Genomic DNA, 22,799 nt, shown 5'->3' with positions numbered 1-22,799 from the left:
TCTTTCCCCCTCCTGACAAACATCAAAGTAAAAAAATGGGGTCATGCACTTACATCGGTGACTAATTATTATACTGTAACAGCTCCACTATATTGTTATGATTATTTGTTGAAACGTGTTTCTTATCTAGTTGAACCCCATTTTCACATTTTTAGCTGTTTCTTTAATTAGTTTGCTTGCATTGGTTTTACTCTGAAATATTTTACATTTTTTTATTCTACTTTTCTTTTTTAGCTGTATTTTGGGGTGATATTGCCTTAGATGATGAAGATTTAAATATCTTTCAAATAGACAGGACAATTGACCTGACACAGAACCCATTTGGAAAACTTGGACATACCACAGGTACAGTGGTTATTTGATTAAATTTGTGTAAATTTTGGTAAAAATATACTCCTAAAATGCTATAAATGCTCTTTGGTCATCTTTAATGTCTGCTAATCAACTTTTAATTCTGGGGTATTCAGAAATTTAGGTTTTAGTCCTAGTTTTTATTTAATTAATTAGTTATATAAAAGCACATTTAAGTGTTTACAGTTTACCAGGTCTGATCTAAGTGCCTTCAGAGATTAACTGTTTGAATCCTTATAACAATGTCATATGGGTAGGTGTTGATATTATTGTGATTTGCCAGTGAAAAGATTGAGGTTTAGAATACTATAAAGCTTTCTTATTGTCACATAGTCAGGAAGTACACAGTTAGAACCAGAATTCAGTTCTTAGAAAGACCAAATTATGTACCAACATTATGTTCAGTTATCTCCCATTTAGGTATTGAGTTCCAAGGTGCACATTATTCTTGAAGCAATAATATATAAGTCTGTTTAGAAGAATTCCTATCTATATTTTCATAATTTTTAAGAAAGCCACAGAAGACAGTCTCAATTTTAATTGTCTTAAACATGTTTGAATTATGCCTATATGAGACTTGAAATATTTGAAATCTTATTTTGGTTTTCATTTCAAAACATTTTAAATAAAAATAAAAATTCTTAATATTATTTTGGTAAGGTTATTATATTGAGTTTTATTTTGGAGGCAAATTGTTAAAAGGTTAGAATTACTTTCTTTAATGATAGCTAAAAAATTTTACCTGACATCAGGCTTTTTTCTTTTTTTTTTAAAGAGAGAATTTTGCTATAGGTCATGTGTGCTTCTGGACAGAGACCAAGAGACAGAATCAAGAAATCACCCCTTGGGGGGATGGCCACACTGCAATCCCTTCTCATCTACTCTCTTCTTGGGATTTTGGGCATGCACACACATGCTCCCAGTTTGAGTTTTAAGCCACTAGGTCTGGAACTCAAACTGTAGTTGTCTCCATGGAAATCCAGCAATGTAACCGCCCTGACATCATGCTTTTTTTTTCTTTCTTTGGAGATGTTTTCTCTATAGGGCGCCTATGCTTGCCAGAGAGACAGAGAGACAGAGAGACAGAAAGCGAGAAATCAACCCCCAGGGGGATGGCCACACTGCAATCCCTTCTCCTCCATTCTCTTCTCGGGATCTTGGGCACGCACACATACGTGCCCGTCGTGAGTTTAAGCCACCGGGTCCAGGACTTGAACCGCGGTCGACTACATGGGAGTCCAGCGACATATCTGTTATGCTAACTGCTGGTCCCACATCATGCTTTTTAGATCTTATTGCATTATTTCATTTCATTGCCTGTATTTTCTTCTTCCATTGCATGGAAAAAAATAGATTTTTCTTTTCTTGCATCTAGCAAGACTCTTTTTATTGTGAGTCAATATCTCTTTGCACAATTTACTTTTTTGGTAACTCTTTATTATGACAAATTTCAAACAAATGGGTAATAGGCCAGTTAGTACAAGGAACACCAGTATAGTGGTATTCCTACTTTGCAGATTCAGCAGTGGTTAACAAATCACCTTAGTTGCTGTACATGCACGCATATATGCATGAGTAGGTACAAAACAGCATCTGAAATTAATTGCAGAAAATATGTAATATTAATATTAAATAATTAAAACACAATGTAACATTATATTAATATTAATTTATTATTTAATATTAATATTAAATATTGAGGTAGTTCAGCATGTGCTTTATAAGAATAATGACATTATCCTGTATGACTAAACTACCATTATCATGTCTAAGAAGCTTTTAAAAAAGTAAGAAGTATATGAGATAAAACCTGAGGAATTTATTTAAAATAATAGCATACACTTAAAAATGGTATTCTTTAGCCTTTGTTTTCGATATAGTGACAGTCTTTTCAGAAATATATACCAGTGTAAAGGGAAAAATCTTGCTTTCCAGTGTAATTACAGATAGCATATTCTTTTTGAATATGTTTATTGACAGACTCTCCAATTGCAGTATTACTTTTAAAACTGTTATAAAGAAAATTTATTCTGGACAGTAGAGCAAACAAAATTCTAGATTAATTGTAAATTGTGTTTTCATCTTTTATTAACATTTTCATTACCTTTAAGCTTTAAGTTATTTATTTTATCTCTTTTCTCATTATTTAGGAAGCATGACTTTCCTGTTATATAAAGATTTTCAATGCTATCATTTACTTTTGTCATTTAATTTATACTTAAACTTTGATAGTAATTGAAGGAAGAAAATGCTATGATTGAACACATACAGAATAAATGATTACACTGTTAATAATAATAATATATATGTGAAAGTTTGATAGTAATGTTCACCCTACAATTGGAATTCTAACAGTGTAGAAGTCTCCTGTATTTTCTTTCTTGTTACTTTGTCTTTTAACCTTTCTGGTTAATTGTTTTGATTTGACTATATTTCTTATTTCTCAGTTTCAAAATGTATAGTCTTTCCTGAATTTATTTGTTTTGAATATTTTTATTGTATTTTAGAACCTGTGAGAAAATTGTTTATTTTTATTTCTACTCCAGCAAACTATCTACAAGGGGATTTAATTTAAATTTATAAAAGTTTATTCAACATTATTAAAAATACTATTAAAATTGCCTTTGATATTCTTAAAACCTTGTTTTTACAATTCTACAGTTATTCTTATGCTTAAAAGTTACCTTAACATTAAGGAAGAGTTTTTTTCTCATAATTATCCAGCTTATATCTCTATATTTATGTGTTTTAGGCCTACCTAATATAAATACCATTGCTACATAGTAGTCATTTTAAACACATATATGCCATATGTTAAAAATGTTTCTTGTAACCACTTAGGAATGAGTACATCTAAGTATTACTTCATCTTTCTAAAATGTTTAATGAAAAAAATTTCAAAAATTTTTCTCAAGATACACAGCCAAAATGTGACTCTATAATGCAAATAATTAAGTAGATTATTAGTCAGTGAACAAGCACTCTTACTTGCCTTATAAGGATATATTAGGCTTTTCCTTTAAGAAAAGGCTTATATGGCAATAAATTATGTTATTATTATTATTTTTTAGCTTCATTGTAGGTAATAGGTTTCATTATTCATTTCAAAAGACAAAGAGATATTGGAAGGAAATAGTTTGGAGTCTGAGAAGTTTGTTGTCTCTCCAGATTTCTAGCTATCTTTTATTGTTTTAGCTCCAAAGAAGCTCTTAACCATAAACATGAATAGTGGTACAAATTCATCTGAATTCATTCTTATGTTATTAGTGGTTATATTGTTTTTTTTTGTTCAATGATGTCTCGTTCTTATTTGTTTATTAAAAATTTAAGGAGATTAGAAAAATAGGAGACAAAATTTGGTAGCAGTATTCATGAAAGCCCTGGAAAAAGAATTTGGGGAGTTGGACTTTTGCCAAATTCTCTGCTTCTGACTTATGACAGGGATCTACCTTTTAAAGTCTTTTTTGGTAGAAATAAAAGAAGACATATTTCTCTATTCTTATACTTTCCTTTTCCTTTTGTGCTATAACATTCTTTACATTTATTTTTATATGTTAAACAAATACACATAATGAAGTGCAACGGAATGTATTTTGCAGTTGTACACCCATTTAGATTCTTACCTTCTGCCTTCTTTCTGATTATGTGTTAATTACTTTTTTTTCCAGAGAGAGATTTTTGCTATAGGGCAAGTGCACTTGCCTGAGAGACAGAGAGAGACAGAAAGTGAGAAATCACCGCCAAGGGAGGATGGCGATGCCGCAATTCCTTCTCCTCTAGTCTCTTCTCAGAATTTTGGGCACACACGCACACACACACTCCTAGTGTGAGTTTTAAGCCACCAGGTCTGGGACTTGAACTACTGTGACTATGTGGGAGTCCAGCAAAAATAACCATTATGCCATCTGTTGGTCCCATGTGTTAAGTTTTCAAAATTGGGACCAGCAGACGGTGTAATGGTTACATTGCTGGACTCCTACATGATCCAATGTGGTTCGAGTCCCAGACCTGTTAGCTTCAAACTCATGCTGGGCGTATGCCCAAAATCCCAAGAGGAGACTAGAGGAGAAGGGACTGAGGCATTGCCATACCCCTGGGAGTTTTGGGGAACAATTTCTTGCTATCTCTCATCTCTCCAGCAAAAATCTCTCTTAAAAAACGTTTTCAAAATTGATTAATGCTTTTGTGCAACATTTCTACTACACAATGCTCTTCTGATGTTTTTATTTCCATTTGCTGATTTGGCATCTGAAAATATTCCATGTGCATTGGGAACATAGCTGGAATGCAGTCAACAGGGCAGAACAACTTGCTGTCATTCTATGTAGCACTGGGTGATGTCAAGGTCACAGAGAAGAAAAATGTTTCGAATGATCAATCTGTGACTCAGTTGTCAAGATGTCCAAATAAAGTCATCTGCATTTCTATCCGAACTCCCCATCCCCTCAACATTAGTTGCTGTGAAATTCTTACCATCCTGAAAGATTCATGGGTATCTTTATCTCTTAAGATTTTAGGACCACATTTAAAAAACAAAGTCTGCGGAGGAATAAGCATAGTCTTATTATTAATCTAATTACTATTGTTTATTTACAAGAACCTTAAAGTACATTGATCTTAGCTTAATTGTTTTCTTTTATTCTCTAAGGTGGACTTGGAGACCATGGTATATCAAAGAAGCGAGGGGCCCTCTACCAACTTATAGACCGGATAAGAAGAATTGGCTCTGGTATATCAATGTTTAAAGTTGCAGATGCCTGGCTTAATGTATAGTAAATACTATACTCACAGCAGTTCAGCTTATTAAAATCAGTGTGCCAGTTAGAGGCAAAGTATCTCAATGCAAACTATCTAAAAGATAAATGTTGAGTCTTTCATTTTTATTCTGTTAGCTTGTATTTATTATCATTTATATTGGGCTTTATTTGGGACATTTTGAAATTTTCCTTTGTTTATTAATATATCTCTTATTCAAAAATTAAACTAGGGGGTTATTCCTTTAATACTTATTTTCAGTGAATTGGATATCACGTCAAGATGTTTTTAAAAAGCATGGGACTGCATACTTTTTCATCAAAAGAAACATTTCATAGTTACTGCTGTGGAAATAAAATCCACTGAAATTGACAAACTGATTTATTAAGTTACAAAATAGTTTTAAAATGTTTTTGACTATTCAAAATAATATATATGTAAACATTCGGAGAAAAATTGCTTTCATAGTTAATATTTATAGTGTTAAATTTATTAACCACTATTTGTAGATTTTTAAGTTTTTTAAAAGTTCTCTAGTCACAGTTCATGTCCTAAGATCCCTTATATTGATGAATTATTCATTCAACACTTGGAGTACATACTTTCAAAGAATAGTTTTCCAAAGTTACAAAGCTTTATTCCAGGATTTGAAAAGATAGACACACTAAGGATAGGGGTATGCACATTTGATATTTATTGTGTCAGGTATTTGCATCAATGCTGAGAAATCAATAGAAAATGATAATCACACAAGTTAAGGAAAAACCCAAACAATAGTGAAAATATTATGAAAGGCCCCCAAGAAAAGTGAAGGACTATTGATGTGAAAGCCATCCCAGAACAGACTGCATTTTATGCTCCTGTTGCATACCAATCTCTGATCCAGACTCATACCTGGGTATGAGAGCAGATAGCCCATTGCCCCAGGCAGCTGGGACTATATCTGCCTTATTCCTTTCCTGCTTATTATCTATATCTGCATATCCATAACTTTAGGCTGCATCTCAGAATATTAATTCTGATTTAAAGGATTAGGAATTTAGCAAGACTAAAAAAAATCTTGAATATCATGGGATTTTATTATTTAAGTTTATTTTTATTTATGTCTTTCATGAATGAGAGAGCGAGAGAACCCTCAATAGATATTTAGGCTATCATCCATCCCCAGTCTTTGGCCCACCCTAGGTCATGGGCTCATGTGTGCATGCTCAGTGTTATCTCCCAGGATGTATGTATTTGTTATGGAATATTAACTCAGGCTGGTTTCTGGATTATTTTTAAGAATTATTTTATTTAACATTATGCATTTATTTATTTTTTTATTTCCATCAGAGAGGGACAGAGCAAGAATGAGAGTGAGAAAGAGAGTGAGAGAGAGAGAGAGAAAGTGAGAAAGCAAGCCACCAGATCCGGGACTTGAACCATGGTTGGCCATGTGGGAGTCCAGTGCTCTTAACCACCACGCTACCTGCTGACCCCAGGTTTCTGGATTTTAACAGAAACTTTCCCAGGTAGTCTTGCCTCACAGAGCATTGTGTTTTCCTATTACCATCAGGTCTCATGGTTTTTATAAAATGGTGTTTTAATAATCTAGGTAATTGGTAATAATAATTGGTAGTGAGTTGGTAGTGAGCTAATAAGCTAGAAAAACCTATAAAAACAAGCTTTCTGTGACCTATAAAAATGCCTGACTTCTGTCTTCTGCAGGATGGCATATGGAAAATCATCAAACTTTGCTCATGGAGCATAAAGGAATAGTTCTTTGATATAAAAATACCTAACTATTTTACTACTTATTTCAAGTATGTAAGATAACTGAAGTTTTCCTTTTATGCATTTTGACTTCAGACATATTTATACAAATATGTAAATATGACATTTCAACTTTTGTCCTTTAAGAGGTAAATGATTCCCTGACCAAGGACTTCTGTTTCACAGAATGTTTTAAATGTCACTGCAGGATTGGAGCAAAACAACACAGTTAAGGGAAAAGTACCTCTAAAATTCTCAGGAGCAAATGAGAAAAATCGAGTTGCCCGAGCTGCGACATCAAGAACTGAAAGAATATGGCCTGGAGGCGTTATTCCTTACGTTATAGGAGGCAACTTCACTGGTAAGATACTCCCAGAGTGTCGATTTTGATAAAGAAACAAAAACTATCTTCCAGAATGTGTGTATTGTTATAGAATACTAATATAGAAAAAGGTATGAAATCAAACTTGGAAAAATACACCATTAACTTAGGCTATGAATTTTGAATATCTTTGAAATTGTAAGAAAAAAAAAATCTTTAATCATGTGTTCTAAGGGTCTAAAGCACTGTTCTTGTTTTTAAAGCAAGTTCCAAAGGTGCCCAGTAAATCTGGAAGCTGATTTCCCTTCGACTGACAGGAAGAATGTGTGTCCCATTTATAGAGCCTTGTCCACACATGTTTGTAGAGATAGCAAGCTTTAACCTTTTGATTATAAAGTGAGTGTCCATTCTTAACAGTGAGTCATTTGTGGTGCTATAAACTAGTATTCTTTGGTTGATGATAGGGTGGCATTCTGAACCACTCAGGCAGACTCAGGATGGAGGATCCAGCACCTTGTCCTTCTCCCTGTTGCAAACACTTATTTATTAACATCATCCCATTTTTCCAGGCAGCCAGCGAGCCATGTTCAAGCAGGCCATGAGGCACTGGGAAAAGCACACCTGTGTGACTTTCATTGAAAGAAGTGATGAAGAGAGTTATATTGTGTTCACTTATAGGCCTTGCGGGTGAGTAGGACCAGAATATGACTTAGTAAGTTTAGAAGGGGAACACAAATCCCTTAAAAATCCTTAGGTAGAATACATTTCTTAACATTGAATAATTTGCTAATACTGTGCCCATGAGAAAGTCTGAATTTTACATCAGAGGGTATTACATACAAGGAGACTACAAAAGTCCATGGAAAATGGATCGAAGAACGTGATTATTTGGGTGTAACCATTTTTTGAAATCCATGCGTATTTTTTTTTTCATAATTCACATTTTCTTGAACTTTTTGGAGGCACTTTTGTATTCGATCAAGGTATTTCATTACAGAGCTTTGTGACTCTCCTGCCAAGTATATTCTACTGCCACAGCCATGGATCATAATGGCAGGGCCAACACCCCACTCATCTGAGTTTACAAAGTTCAGTATTATTGCCTGATGATTTTACTGTGGTCCTCATAAAGTCTTGCAGTACGTTTCTATTGATATCTGCTGTGTTTTGGGTCCCACCTTTATCCTGTCAGTGCCTTAGTTTGTTCATGTCTTCATCATCTCAAACCTGATCTATCCATCTTCTCCTGTATTGCCTTACCAATTCACTGCCACTAGAATTTAATTAATTAATTAATTATTATTATTATTATTATTATTTTTGGAGGGCACATGTGCTCACCAGAGAGACCCAGACAGGGAGAGAGAAGACAGAGCACCACCCTCCCCCCGATGGGAAACAGTCCTGCTGTAATACCTTCTTCTCTACTTTTCCCTTTTTTTTGGAACTTTTAGGCACCCCCTACACTCAAGCCCAGTGTTTTTTTTTTTTTTTTTTTTTTCAAGCTGTCAAATTTGAACTTCTAGCTAAGAGGCTGGCCATATGGATCTAGGCATCTTAACCACCAGGTCACAGAACCATCTGTGTCTTTTAGAAATACTGGACACAGCAAGATGCCACATTTTTCTAAAATTCTTTTGCATTTTCGTCTACTGTGGCGTTTTCTAGGTTTGCTTCTCACAAGATAACAGATACTTTCTCAAAAAATAATTCTTTCACTATGAAAATGCAGTGTTAAATTTCAGTAGCTAGTTCTATAATGGCATGCTAGTGAATATTGTTAATATTCAACAAATTGAAAGGAATATGTTTTCTAAACTTATTTTAAAAGGAAACACACTCATGCTATCCTTTTAAAGGTGAAGATTATGTATCAGCATGTCAGAACATTTTTTGGAAATGCTGGCTTGAGAATAAAATCCAAATTCCTTTATATGACATTTAAGGAATGCCATGAACTTACCACAACTTCCAATTTCAGTGGCTTCTGCCTCCACGACGGCAAACCTCATCATCCGCCCAGCATACAGTAATAGCAGATGTCCATGCAATGTCGTGTACTTTGAAGGACTAGTTACTATGGACGTTTTCAAAGTTCTCTTTCTGGTTTTCTAGTTAATGGCAATTTGAATCTAAAGATTTGATTAAATTCAGCTTGACCTTTACTTCTTCCTTTCTTTTTTTTTTTTTTTTTTTTTAGGTTTTTTTTTTCAGTATCTTTGCCAGAAGGACAGAAAGAGACAGAGAGGCAGAAAGTGAGAAATCACCCCCCAGGGGGGGTGACCACGCCACAATTCCTTCTCCTCCATTCTCCTCTCGGGATCTTGGGCATGCATGCACATGCACTCGGCGTGAATTTAAGCCACTGGGTCCGGGACTCGAACCTTGATTGACTACATGAGAGTCCAGCAACATGGCCATTATGCTAACTGCTGGTCCCATCTTTCTCTTTCTTTTTTTCTTTCTTCTTTCTTTCATTCTTCTTTCTCTCTTTTTCTTTCTTTCTCTTTTTTTTTTTTTCTTCTTTTTTCTTGTTAAGTGTGCTGATGTCTGTTTTATACTGCCTTGCATCTGAAGGCACATGTACCTGAACCTGCCACTTTGGTGACTGCTTTAGTGATTGATCAATGGATTTAGTGATTAATCAGCTGATTCATGAACGGTATCCAGGTCCTTTCATTATAAAAAATCCCCTCATCGCAAGATAGTGATTTACTACTACTGTCCTTTTTGATTTTGTTTATTTATTTCTTCCATGAGAGTGACAGAGACAGAAAGAAAGAAAGAAAGACAGCATCACCAACAGGGCCTGAGGCATCCGTCCACTCCAGTGTTTATCCAGCTCTAGAGAATGGCACATGTACATCCTGAATATTCAGTCTTTGGACTTGAATTGGGAACCTTTTCATGTGGGATTGCCTTACAGAGTGCCAGATTTTACTGCAGAGCCACCATCTGGCTTTGATTTTTATTATTATTATTATTCCTTTTTTCTTTCTTTCTTCCTTCCTTCCTTTCTTTCCTTCTCTCTCTCTTTCTTTCTTCCTCTTTGTTTGTTTGTTTGTTTGTTTGTTTGTTTGTTTCTTTCTTTCTTTCTTTCTTTTTCTTTCTTTCTTTCTTTCTCTTTCTTTTTCTTTTGGTCATGGTCTAGCAGTGTCACAGTCCTCTTGCTCTATATTCTAGAGTAGCTGGGACTGTGCATGCTGCCATGCTCAGCTCTTTCAGACCAGGTCATGGTAGTTGCCCGTGCTGCCTGTGAATTTGCCGTTCTCCTGCTTTAGCCTCCTTAGTATCTGGAATTACAGGTGCACACCATTAGATTTTCAGAATAGATCCAGAATCCAATCTGGGCCTCCCAATGATGTCAGCCTGCCAGAGAGCAGAATTAACCAGTGTCTGTTACCATGGCTGGGCCTAAGTCGTTTTCAGTAAATAGCTGTTATTATCATTGGCAATTTTTTATTACTAGAAAATCAATTATTATCAGCAAATGTGAGATCATTTCATACCATAGGTTTGATTTTATTCTTGAAAGTGAGACGTTTATGTAACTAGCTTTATTACCTTAGTCTGTTATATACCCTTATATAACTGTATAAGCTATTCTGTTTATGCTGCTTCTCTCATCCTATTAGTTTCTTGAGCAATCTTATTTTTTTTGTATTTACTAATCTTTAATAATTGCTAAAAAATGAATCAAACAAACAGAGTTGCACTGTTTAACTATTTTTTTAAGTTTTTTTTTTTTTTTTGGAGAGATTTTCACTGTAGGGCGCGTGCGCTCGCCAGACAGACAGAGAGAGACATAGAGACAGAAAGCGAGAAATCACCCCCCAGGGGGGATGGTCACGCCGCAATCCCTTCTCCTCCATTCTCCTCTCGGGATCTTGGGCACGCACGCACACGCGCCCGGCGTGAGTTTTAAGCCACCGGGTCCGGGACGTGAACCACGGTCGACTACGTGGGAGTCCAGCGACATAGCCATTACGCTAACTGCTGGTTCCCTATTTTTTTAAGTTTTGTGATAAAAATAATATTTAATGTTCCTATATTTGGTGTTAAGATTAAAATAACAATTCTTTACTCACTGTATATTTAATGACTTCTCATTTTGTGCCACTTACATATTAAGTTTTGAGAATATACATTGTGCATAAGGTGTTTTCTTTCTGAAGGAGTTTATAGGGGTTTATTGGTCAGCATTTTTACTTGCAAACAATAGAGACTAACTAATTAAAGCTGAAAAAATAATTTATTGAACGGTTATTAGGTAAGTTCTCTTGGATCATCAGGAAAGTCATGACGTATTTTTGCATAGAAAAAACATAGAAAACTATGTCATAACTTTACAGACAACCTAATAGACTCACTCAGGTGGAAAACTGGGAAAGCAAGATCCAGGCTGCATAACAAATCTCAAGAAGAACATACTTAGCACCTAGCTATATGTGCTGTCACTGCTGATTGGGAAACAGCATTCTGCCAGTCAAATCTCATTCCTCTTCTACATTTCTGAGATGATTTTCTATTATATTATCTACTCCAGTGGTGATACTTAAATTTCTAAAAGTTATTATTATATTCTTAAATTTATATTTAATCACTGTACACTTTTACAGCGTACAAAATGTTTTTTTGAACATAGATGCAGTGTATATCAATTAAGTGAAAGATACTACCATACATCTTTGTTAACGAATGACTTTTCATTTATATGTGTTTTTATATGTTATATATTAAATGTTTTTTAATCCCTATCCCCTCCTTCCCAACCCCTGCTATTCACCTCCTCCTATACAGTCTCTGGTATCTACAGTTGCCCTCTCTGCTGTTGTACCTTCTCATCTTTCATTTTCTGCCATAGAGTGTGGACATTCTGTATATATAGAGGGGGACACACAGTGTCTCTCCTTCATAGTCTGGTTTGCTTCACTTAGCACTGACGCTCCAATATCCATGCACTTTGTGTAAAATGCTAGTGTCTTTTTTTTTTTTTTTTTTTTTAAAGTGGCTGAATAGTATCTCATAATGTATATATGCCACATTTTTTCAATGCGGTCATCTGTTTTGGGGGCATTTAGGCTGATTCCGTGTCTTACTAGTTGTGAATAGTGCTGCAGTAAACATGGTTGTGCAACTGTTTTTCTGACTGTTTCCCTATCTTTTGAGTAAATACCCAGAAGTGGGATTACTGGTAGTTCTATTTGTAGATTTTTGAGAGAACTCCATACTATTCTTCACAGTGGCTGTACTAATTTACATATCTGCCAACAGTGTAGATGGGTAGCCTTTTCACCACAGCCTCACCAGCAGTTGTTCTTTATTTTCTTGATTTTAGCTACTCTGGTTGGGATAAATGGTATTTCACTGTGGTTTTGATTTGCCCCTAAAACACAGGCAATATTCCACAAATAGACAAGTGGGTCCACATCAGGCTTAAAAAGCACAGCAAAATAAACAATAATTAGGGTAAAGAGGCAACCCTCAAAATGGGAGAATATGTTTGCAAACTCTGCCTCAGACAAGGGGTGATACTGAAAAGTTAATGGCCACTTTTAAGGGCTTTGTAATAGAAAACTAAGAAAATAATTGAGACATGTTAATGCAGAGGCTTATAGTGATTAAATATTTAGATGTACTTTAAATACAGTAGATCAAATGGTAAAAGCAATTTTACCTTTGTGGATGTCCTGATGGATTAGTTTATAGAAAAGTTCAAAGATGTTTAGGTCTCCCAAACTGAGGTAAAAGTAGAGAATAGCAGATTTGAGAAAAATCCAATTAACCTCGAAGACTTAAAGAGAGGCAAGTCTTTTCTGTTGTTGGTGAAAATGTTTCTCGAGAGGACAGGTAGATGTTATAATGGCCAAACTTTTAATGTGGCACACAGATTTGAAACAAATTCTTAAGAGCCATAGGCTGAAAAAAGACCTAACTAGGATGGCAGTAGAAACTGAGATAATATTTAGACATGTCTAAATCATATTTTTATAATTTGCATGTTACCCTGCCTTTCTGTGCCTAATATTTGCCCAAACGTATATTTATTGGGTTGTCAGAAAAATCGTGGCGCATTTATGCATAGAAAAACAGAAAAAAATATGTCATGACCTTTTTAACAACCTAATAGTTATTTTTATCCATGTGTCTAGAATTCTTGTGTCTCTGAGACCTTTAATTAGTCAGGGATCAAAGCACCATATTTTTTCTTCTTTCACAGGACTGTTGTAAAATAATAGCTCTTTGAATAAGGCCATGAGAAATCTATTTTTCCATTCTATTATGAAACTCCGTTTTATTTATAGGAAATTGCTATGGGTATAATTATGCTAAAAAATATGTTTTATATTAAGTAAATTGACCACGTGGCTTTATGGTCTCCCAGATTTTGATTTGAAAAGTGCTTTCTTCTCTGAATATAACCAGCAAGAATGACTCAATATGGGCAATTTAATTGCTATGTAATCTTCAGATATTTCGATTCACTACCATTGCTTTAAAGTAGCAAATATTTCCATTTACTTTTCTCTAAAATTTGTAAAGTTTGAGTGTTTCTACATCTAATGCTTTTTTGGGGATATTTAACAAGTAATTGTCCAAGTATGTAATAAAGTCTAGGATTTAAACAAATTATTTAATTTTTAATTTGCTAAAGAGTGTGTGCACTTGGCAGAGTTAGACAGGGAGAGGGAGAGGGGAAACTACACCTTCCATGGGGACTGTCATGCTGCAACCTTTTCTCCTCCGTTCTCCCCACCTTTAATGATTTCAGGCATACACACACATGCATCCAGCATATTTTTCATGCCACCAAATCCAGGACTCAAACTGTGCTGTTGACTCTGTAGGATCAGCTACTTTATCCACTATACCAGTGGCTGACCCTAGAACACATTATTAAATAAATAAATAATAAAGATTACATTCGGACTAAACTGCATTTTATTGCCCACCACTCCCCTCCTGCCACCAGTTACTTTTCTCATTGTTACTGATTTATTAAGCTTAATTAAGTCTAATAATATTAGGCATATTATTATTCACAGATTCATAATAAGTACAGATTATTTATCTAACTGGGATAGAATGAAGTAAAATGCTTAGGCATTAAAAGCCTGCAGAAATAATTTGAAAATAAAAAGCCAGTGAAGTTGGGACTAGGGTTCATATTTGTGTGTGTGTGTGAAACTATTAAGTGTCCTTACCCCAGAAATTAAAATAATGAAATTCCTTTTAATCATTGGACAATAATTTTCTTTTTAAACTTTATAAATCAGAAAAGGTGTCCTGCAGTGTCTGGTGCACTGAGAATCTCAACCATTCAAGACAAGCAGACTTTGCTAAACAACAGGAATGCATTCTGAGAAATGTGTCATTAGGCAGTAGCACCATTCTGCAAACCTCATGGAGTGCATTAAAAAAAACCTAGATCTATTATCTACGTTTTGCACATCTGGGCTATATGGTCGACCCTACTGTTCCTAAATTAGAGACTTACATAGCATGTTACTATACTGAATGCTGTAGGTAGTTGTAACACAATGTAAATATTTATGAATCTAAGCATGCAAAAGGTATAGTAGAAATAGTATATAAATGATACAGAATGGTACACTTACATAAGGCATTTATGTGAATGGACCTTGTAGGACTGGAGGTGACTCTGAGTAAGTCAGTGAATGAGTGATAAGTGAACGTGAAGGTCTACCATGTTACTGCACTATAATGGAGACGTTATAAACACTAGACACTTGCAAAATAATAAAAATAAATTTCAGTCTAAAATTAATCTAATTTTCTGTAATATTACTGTTTTAACTTTTTTCACTATTTTATAATTATTCTTTTCTGTAATATTACTGTTTTAACTTTTTTCACTATTTTATAATAATTCTTACTTAAAAATATAAACACATTATAGAGATGTACAAAAACAATTTTCCTTACATCCTTTTTCTATAAACTTTTTTCTATTAAAAATTTCTTTATTATCATTATTTTCACTGTTAACGCTTTTTTGTTAAAAACTAAGACTCAAGGGACCAGGAGTTGGCATAATGGCTATGTCGCTGGACTCCCATGTAGTCGACCATGGTTTCAGTCTCAGCCTCGGTGGCTAAACTCATACCAGGTGCATGTGCATCTGTGCCCAAGATCCCAAGAGGAGAATGGAGAAGGGATTGTGGTGTGGCCGTCCCCCCGGGGAGTGATTTCTCACTTTCTGTCTCTCTGTCTCTCTCAGTTTTTCTGGCAAGCACACGTGCCCTTTAGCAAAAACTTCTCAAAAAAGCAAAAAACAAAGCAAAACAAAACAAAAACCAAGACTCAAATACACACATTAGCCTGGGTCTACTCAGGGTCAGGTTCATCAATAACATTGTCTTCTACCTCCACATTTATTCCATGAGAATAGCCATAATGAAACAATCAGAGATGAAATCAAGTGAAGAGAAAGTGATGTCATCCTGAACAGGAGATGTATGAGCCCGCCAGTGTGACACAGCTTATCATTCTAAGTCTTTTAGTCTTACAGGTAGAAGGAGTATACTGTAAAAATGATAAACAGGGGAACCAGCAGTTAGCGTAATGGCTATGTCGCTGGACTCCCACGTAGTCGACCACGGTTCGCGTCCCGGACCTGGTGGCTTAAAACTCACGCTGGGCACATGTGCGTGCATGCCCAAGATCCTGAGAGGAAAATGGAGGAGAAGGGATTGCAGTGTGACCATCCCCTCTGGGGGGGGGGCGGTTCTTGCTTTCTGTCTCTATGTCTCTCTCTGTCTGTCTGGCGAGCGCACGCGCCCTATAGTGAAAACCTCTCAAAAACAAACAAACAAACAAACAAAAAACAATAAACAGTACAATATAGTAAATGCACACATCAGTAACATAGTCATTTATTATCATTATCAAATATTACATATTATACATAATTGGGTGGGTTTTTTTATGTGACTGGTAGTGCTGTAGGTTCATTCACACCAGCATCGCCACAAACTCGTGAGTCATGTTTTAGGCTCCAGCATTATGACAGCTGCAGTGTTACTGGGTGATAGGAAATTTTCAGCACCATTATAATCTAATGGAGCCATTGTCATCTAATGGTCTATTTTCCCCTGAAACAGAAACATCATTACACAGGAATGACTCCATTTAGTGCCATCCACTGGGCATTGATGTCCAGAAAGGTGATCCTAGAGTGAAGCTATTTTAATTTCAACTCTAATTATTAAAAATTTAGATGTGGTTTTTGTTACATTTGTAATTGTAGCTACTACAATATTGTACCATTTAAAACTTATTTTATAGTGAGTGTCCTGTGTGCTCACTTATGCATGAGTGTGTGCAAGAATATTCTGGATTGTTGCACTCACAAATATGCATGCATTCATACACACACAGTGACTAAAGGGAAGTTTATTTTGAATTTGAAAGCATCATTGAATATCTATAGATATCAATAAATTGATTTAAAAAATTGCAGAAAGATTTTTCTGGATGTTTCACAATCTGGCAGTCCAGGAAACTGTGTTGGAGTTGAAATAAAAAGTGACACTCAACTCTTAGCCTGACTATTTGACACAAATCATATAAGCCTAATCAGTTTTTTTCCACTAGCTTTTTAGTCTATTCAGGCTACTATAAAAGAATACCAGAGGTTGGGTAGCTTCTAAACAATGAAAAATTACCTTTTAAGTTCTGGAGGCTGAGCACACCAGATTTGGTGTCTGTTTACTGTAAGTGGTTGTGTTTTTGCTGTGTTCTCACCAGTAGAATGGGTCAAGGGAGCTCACTGGGATCTCTTTAATAAGAGCAATAAAGCCATCAGGGATCCCAACTTCTGACCTAATCACGTTCCCAAGGTCTCCACCTTAAAGATTAGGTTTCATCTGTTGATGATAATGTGTATGATAATATGTTTAACTGGACTAATATACAGTCTATGTATGCTGGACAAATTAATTGTGCAAGCTATAATGATATGGAACGATTGAATAAATAAAAAGTAATAAAATTTTTATGAGGATTAGGTTTCAATATATGAATTTTTTTAGTGGGGAGACATAAACATTCAGTCCCTAACACCAGTGAACATTAAGCTTAATTACCTTTTTTTTAAAAGAATTATTTTATTTAACTTTATTTATTATTATTATCATTATTATTTTTTGGTTTGATCAGAGAGAGACAGAGAGAGAGAGAGGAAGTGAGAAAGGAAGTCGCCACGTCTGACACTTGAACTGTGGTCGGCCATGTGGGAGTCCAGTGCCTTTAACCACCATGCCACTTGCCGGCCCCAAGCTTAATTACCTTTTAAACTAGTTTTCTAAATTTACTTCTTTTAAAAATTTTCTTCTTTTATTAAAAATAATTATCTGGGACCAGCAGATGGCATAATGGTTACATCGCTTGACTCCCATGTAGTCAACTGTGGTTTGAATCCCAAACCCAGTGGCTTAAAACTCATGCCAGGCATGTAAAAGTGTGTGCCCAAGATCTCGAGAGAAGAATGTAGAACAAGGGATTGCAGTATGGCCATCCTTCCGGAGGGGTAATTTCTTGCTTTCTGTCTCTCTGTCTTTTCAGCAAGCACATGCGCTCTATAGCAAAAATCTCTTTCTATAAAAGAAAAACATTACTGCATAAATAGGAAAAGGAATTTCTTTTTTGATTAAACAGCATTTTTCCTGAATAAATTTAATTCTGTTTTTCTCAAAGAGGATAAATATACTTTCTTTTATATTTAATACTGAAATAATATTGGATTAACCAAACTTAAAAAAGCAGTTACCTAAATAAGTAACATGAATAGCAAGGATAAAAGTAACATTTGAAATAAATGTGCATTGGTATCTTAAGCTTAACCTACATATACATAATAGTGCTTCAGTCATCATCATAATTATTTTATGATGTGTCTTCTCGAATAGTTATAAAGATGAGGCATGTCTTCTAGAATATAATTGCAAAGGCACTTGAACTCATTATTTGGAAACATTTTTTTGTTTGTTTGTTTATTTTTTTCTTTTATTTTTTCCTTTTCATTTTCTTCCACACATTCAATCACATTATTATTTGTCTTACAAAATGGATATTTCAACAGGTGAACATTTCTCCCTAGTACTGTTGATAAAACTACAAAATATCTCCAACAGATAATACCACACCTCTTTGTGCCATTAATGCTTTGCCTCCCTTTTGTATGTAAATTTTAAAGGGGAACAGGAATGAAACATGTTAATGAAAGGCAGATCTGCCTCTGAAAATGCTAGAATTTATAGTTCTTCACAGTTCCTTACACAACTTCCACCATATTGTGATTCATCTAGCATCACACTGTCCACCTCCATCTCCACTTTCTACTGTATTCCAGATGCTGCTCCTATGTAGGTCGGCGGGGAAACGGACCTCAGGCAATCTCTATTGGCAAGAACTGTGATAAATTTGGAATAGTCGTTCACGAATTGGGCCATGTGATAGGCTTTTGGCACGAACACACACGACCAGATCGAGATAACCATGTAACCATCATAAGAGAAAACATCCAGCCAGGTGAGAAGCTTCAGGGTGCATTTTTGGTTTAAGGCTGAATATCTTTGAGTTGTATTTCACAATTTATCCTTCAAGTTCTTCCCCCAAAATAATAGACTTTTTCTTTTTGATATGGTAGAATCAACATTTTGCTTGATTAAAAATTACCCATGAAGGTTGTATAGTTTTAATTTTTTCCCAGAGACTAAATGATCTCAAGTGTTTTTAAGACTTGCTTTCTTTCTTAACATTTATCTGTTTTATTTTTTAAAACTGTGAGCTTTCCAAGAATGGCTGTGGGCTATTGAACTAGAAATTAATAGTATAAAATGTTTCTTTTTACTTAAGCATTTTTTGTACTTAGCTCTATAATTTATAAGGATGAAAAAAAGAGTCCAGAGTTTGCCATGAAACATGCTGCTACCATAGGAATCAAATATTATACCAGGTACACTTTCTGAAGAAAATTCCACTAAAATGAGTCATTTCCAGGATAGTCTAAATAGTTCTTTCTTTAAGAATTTCCTCTTAAAATTGAATACCTAAAGACAAATTTTTAGGAATGTTTTCAGTAGTTGAAATGTAATTTATAACTAATTTTTTTCTGACAGTTGATGTGTTATAATGCCTCATTGTAAAACTATTTATTTAACTTTCATATTCATAAAAATGAGTGCATTTCAATTGCCAAAAAAATGCTACAATTTGGAATTTTCTTCTAAGGTATTATGTATTTTAAGCATAAACAAAGTAAAAATATGTCCTTATTCTCTTATGCATGGCCAGTTTTAAGTTATAATCACCAAACTTAGAATTTTCTGTAATTAATATCATTAATTTGTTTGCTCGTTTTGTTTTGGTGACAGTTATTTATTGAGGCACTATTAAGTGTTGAAAATACTGTTATGGAAAATGCAAAGCTTAGTGTAGGATTTGTGCATATATAAAAGTAATTGCAAGTGAGTGAGAAAAGGGACCATTGACATGTGTTGAGAATATTTTAGAGTCCAAACAAGGTGTGACAAATGTGCCATGGTGAATCAGGACAGCTGTCACAAAAGAGCTGAAATTTGTAAGTAAAGTTTGAGGTGGACAGAAGAGTGATGAAATTTCTAACATGAAAGAACATCATGATCAAAGCTACAGTACAGAAAATGGAATCCTTTTTTTCTACCCATGTGGCTACACCGTAAGTTATGAGTGAGAGATTGGTTGGTAATTACCCGGGGATGTTAAATCATAGAGAATCTTCTATATGAGTTCAGAAAGTTTACATTTTGTCCTTTAGCTGTAGGGAGAATAATCAAAAGATTATGAGCAGAGATAATTAACATTAAAAAAACAGAGAGAACTCTTGACGGCTGTTGGGATCCTTAACTGGGCGTGGAGGAGTGGAGCTGAGGAGAATGTGCCTGAAGACAGGGAAACCTACTAGAAATGTAAATAAGTTTGTGAGAGGGACTGGATTCTCACTTTTAGGGTAGTACAGGTCAAGAGGAAGAAGAGGAAATGCTCTGTCAAAAATAGCAGTTAAGGGCTGCGCTTAGAAAGCTGGATTTCACATGGCCCACTATGGTTCAAGTGCCGTCCCAGTGGCTTGAATATCACCAGGCATGTGCGCATGTTCCAGATCCTGATGGGATGGAGACATGCTGGATAAAAGGATTGCAGCAAGACGCATCCTATCAGAGGAGGACTTCCTTTCTCTTTCTTCTCTGGTGAGGCCACACACCCTTTGGCAATTAAAAAAGCAGAAAGAGAAAAACAGCATCATTTGAAGAGAAATCTCCGAAAGTTTTGTTTTTAGGCAACAAGATGTATGGTGGTACCATTAAATAAGCAATATCGATAAAGCAGCATGTTTTTGAGAAAGACAAACAGTAATTTCATTTAGCATGTCCTTGATTTGGAGAAGCCTTTGGATGATCTGAGTGGAGATATTTAGAAGATGTAGGAAAGGTGAATCTGGACAATAGGATATGACTATAGATAAAGAAATAATAATTCTTTAAAAATTTGAATATTTAGTATTCGACTACCTAGAGGAAAGTTGGAGAGAGAAGAAAAACAGTTGAGAGACAATGGGGACCATCAATATTTAAGTAATATTTATTGTAGTAGAATATCCCCCAGAAGACTAAGAATATTTTGTCTTAAGAAGTAGGAAGAAAAATTTGTGGAATGTGAGGTCCTTGAAGCCAAGTGAAGAACTCATTTCAAGAATGTTGCCGCGGATCTAATTTCTGTGGTGCAGACAGTAGCATGCTGGTTCACAGAGCTGGAAGCATATGCTTGCTGTGGTTGAGACATTGGTCCGGTCTGCTAGAAAACACACCCAGGACTCTGGTAGGCTGGAGGACCAGAAGAGGAGATTGTGGTGTGCTAAGTTCTGTGTAGGGTGCTTTTTTCTCTCTCTCCCTCACTCTCTCATGTGTGCATTCACTCAACCATGAATTTAAAAAAAAAGGAAGAAAGGAAGGAAGAAAGGAAGTAAGGGAGCAGTAGCATTGCCCTGAGCCAACTAGCAAGGTTCATCCCATATTTTATATCATTAGGAGAAAAATAAAGAGGAAATAGTATTTCTGAGAATTATTTCAATTACCAAGTAAAATAAGAATTTTGCTTTTAACCACTTATTTCATTTAGTCTGTTTTCCAAATATTTTATTATGTGAAAAAAAGATAAAAACACTTATATAGAATAATACAATTTTCAGGAATGGTTCTTTTTCTTAAAAAAGGATTCTCATTCAATGGAAATATATTGTTTCCAAAACAAGGGAAATATGTATAAATAGTAAAACTAGATGTTATACTGTGTTTCTATAACTAAGTGTTAGAGAAATTACAACTCTTAACTTTTTTTTTTTTTTTGAGTAAACATTCAGGCCAATAGAAAAAAAAAATCAATTGAATAACATTTCCTGAATAATTCAAACTAATAACGCAGAGTAATTCTTGAATGATAGCTTTCATGTAGGAGCTTAAGCTATCCCTAACTCAGAAATTTAAGAGTTATCGATGGGCAATGTCTAATAAGCATAAACTTCAATGTGGCTTTTTTTTTCCCCCAGTTTTTGCTATAGGACATGTGTGTTTGGTGGAGAGAGATATGTAGAGAGAGGTAAAGTGAGAAAGGACCCCCCAGGGTGCTGGCTGTGCCATGATCCTTTCTCCGCTGTTCTCCTGTTCAGATTTTGGGCATGCATGCATATGCACCTGGCATGTTTCTGAAGCCACCAGGTCCAGGACTTGAACCATGAGGTTGGCCATGTAGAATCTAGCTACAGTAACCTCTGTGCCACCTTCTGACCCCTATCTTGTCATGTATATGTAAACTAGGTGACTATCATAGGAACCAAAATTGATAAAAAGATTGGATTACTGGAATCCATGATGAGTACACCTTCAAGAAGGGATTTTGCCATTTTTAGTTAATAAGTACAGTTTTTCCCTACTGCTCTGTATTTCTGAATCTTCTTCCTTTCATGAGTTTATTTTTTCTTCGAGTTGGACTATACATGGCTATGTTCTAGCTAGTAGAAACACTATTTCATGTACATGTTATGTGCTCAGTTATGCCTTGACATGTATTTCTGAGGTTGCTTAATCCCACCTTTAAACATTTTTATGAAATATTTTGCTTTAAAGAATCCATTCCTATCTTATGTTTTAAATCAAAATCTATGAATTACTGATTATAAACTCAGTTCTATAGCTTTTTGAAAATTTCACCCTTAAGTTACACTTAAGATTCCTTATGCAGAAAACATTTTAACAGTATCTTCTATTAGGAGTTAAAGAAAATAGAGGTATTTCTTGAGAATACTTGTAGCAAAGATATATTAAATATCTGTGGGGTATATATTTCACTTTCACTAAATAGGCTAGTTTATTTAAAAACATTTAAATGAGTTCATTCAAAAATGGACCAATAAACTTTAATCTGGAATGTGGGTTATGTAAGTCTGATTCCCTCAACCTTAATGCTCAGGTGAATATAACCAGGTTTTCTTTTCCTTTTCCTTTTTTTTTTTTTTTTTTTTTTTTTGGGGGGTTTTTTCTTTGAAGGATGTTTAACCAAAGAC

At 34.9% G+C, this 22,799-nt stretch overlaps 1 protein-coding gene across 1 annotated transcript in view; it reads left to right on the top strand.

Annotated features, from left to right (window-relative positions):
• Positions 1-22,799, top strand: part of TLL1 (tolloid like 1) — a 242,887-nt gene that overhangs the window by 106,806 nt on the left and 113,282 nt on the right. Inside the window, exons 2-6 of the mRNA XM_006140658.3 lie at positions 235-345; positions 5,000-5,080; positions 7,067-7,219; positions 7,750-7,867; positions 18,555-18,733. Of these exons, the coding sequence (XP_006140720.1) occupies positions 235-345; positions 5,000-5,080; positions 7,067-7,219; positions 7,750-7,867; positions 18,555-18,733 (642 nt within the window). The remainder of the gene's footprint in view (positions 1-234; positions 346-4,999; positions 5,081-7,066; positions 7,220-7,749; positions 7,868-18,554; positions 18,734-22,799) is intronic.

Source organism: Tupaia chinensis, unplaced genomic scaffold (genome assembly GCF_000334495.1).
Source record: "Tupaia chinensis unplaced genomic scaffold, TupChi_1.0 Scaffold000039_1, whole genome shotgun sequence".
NCBI classification, from domain to species: domain Eukaryota; kingdom Metazoa; phylum Chordata; class Mammalia; order Scandentia; family Tupaiidae; genus Tupaia; species Tupaia belangeri.
The sequence above is the reverse complement of the archived record's forward strand: the minus strand, read 5'-3'. Positions and strand labels throughout refer to the sequence as shown.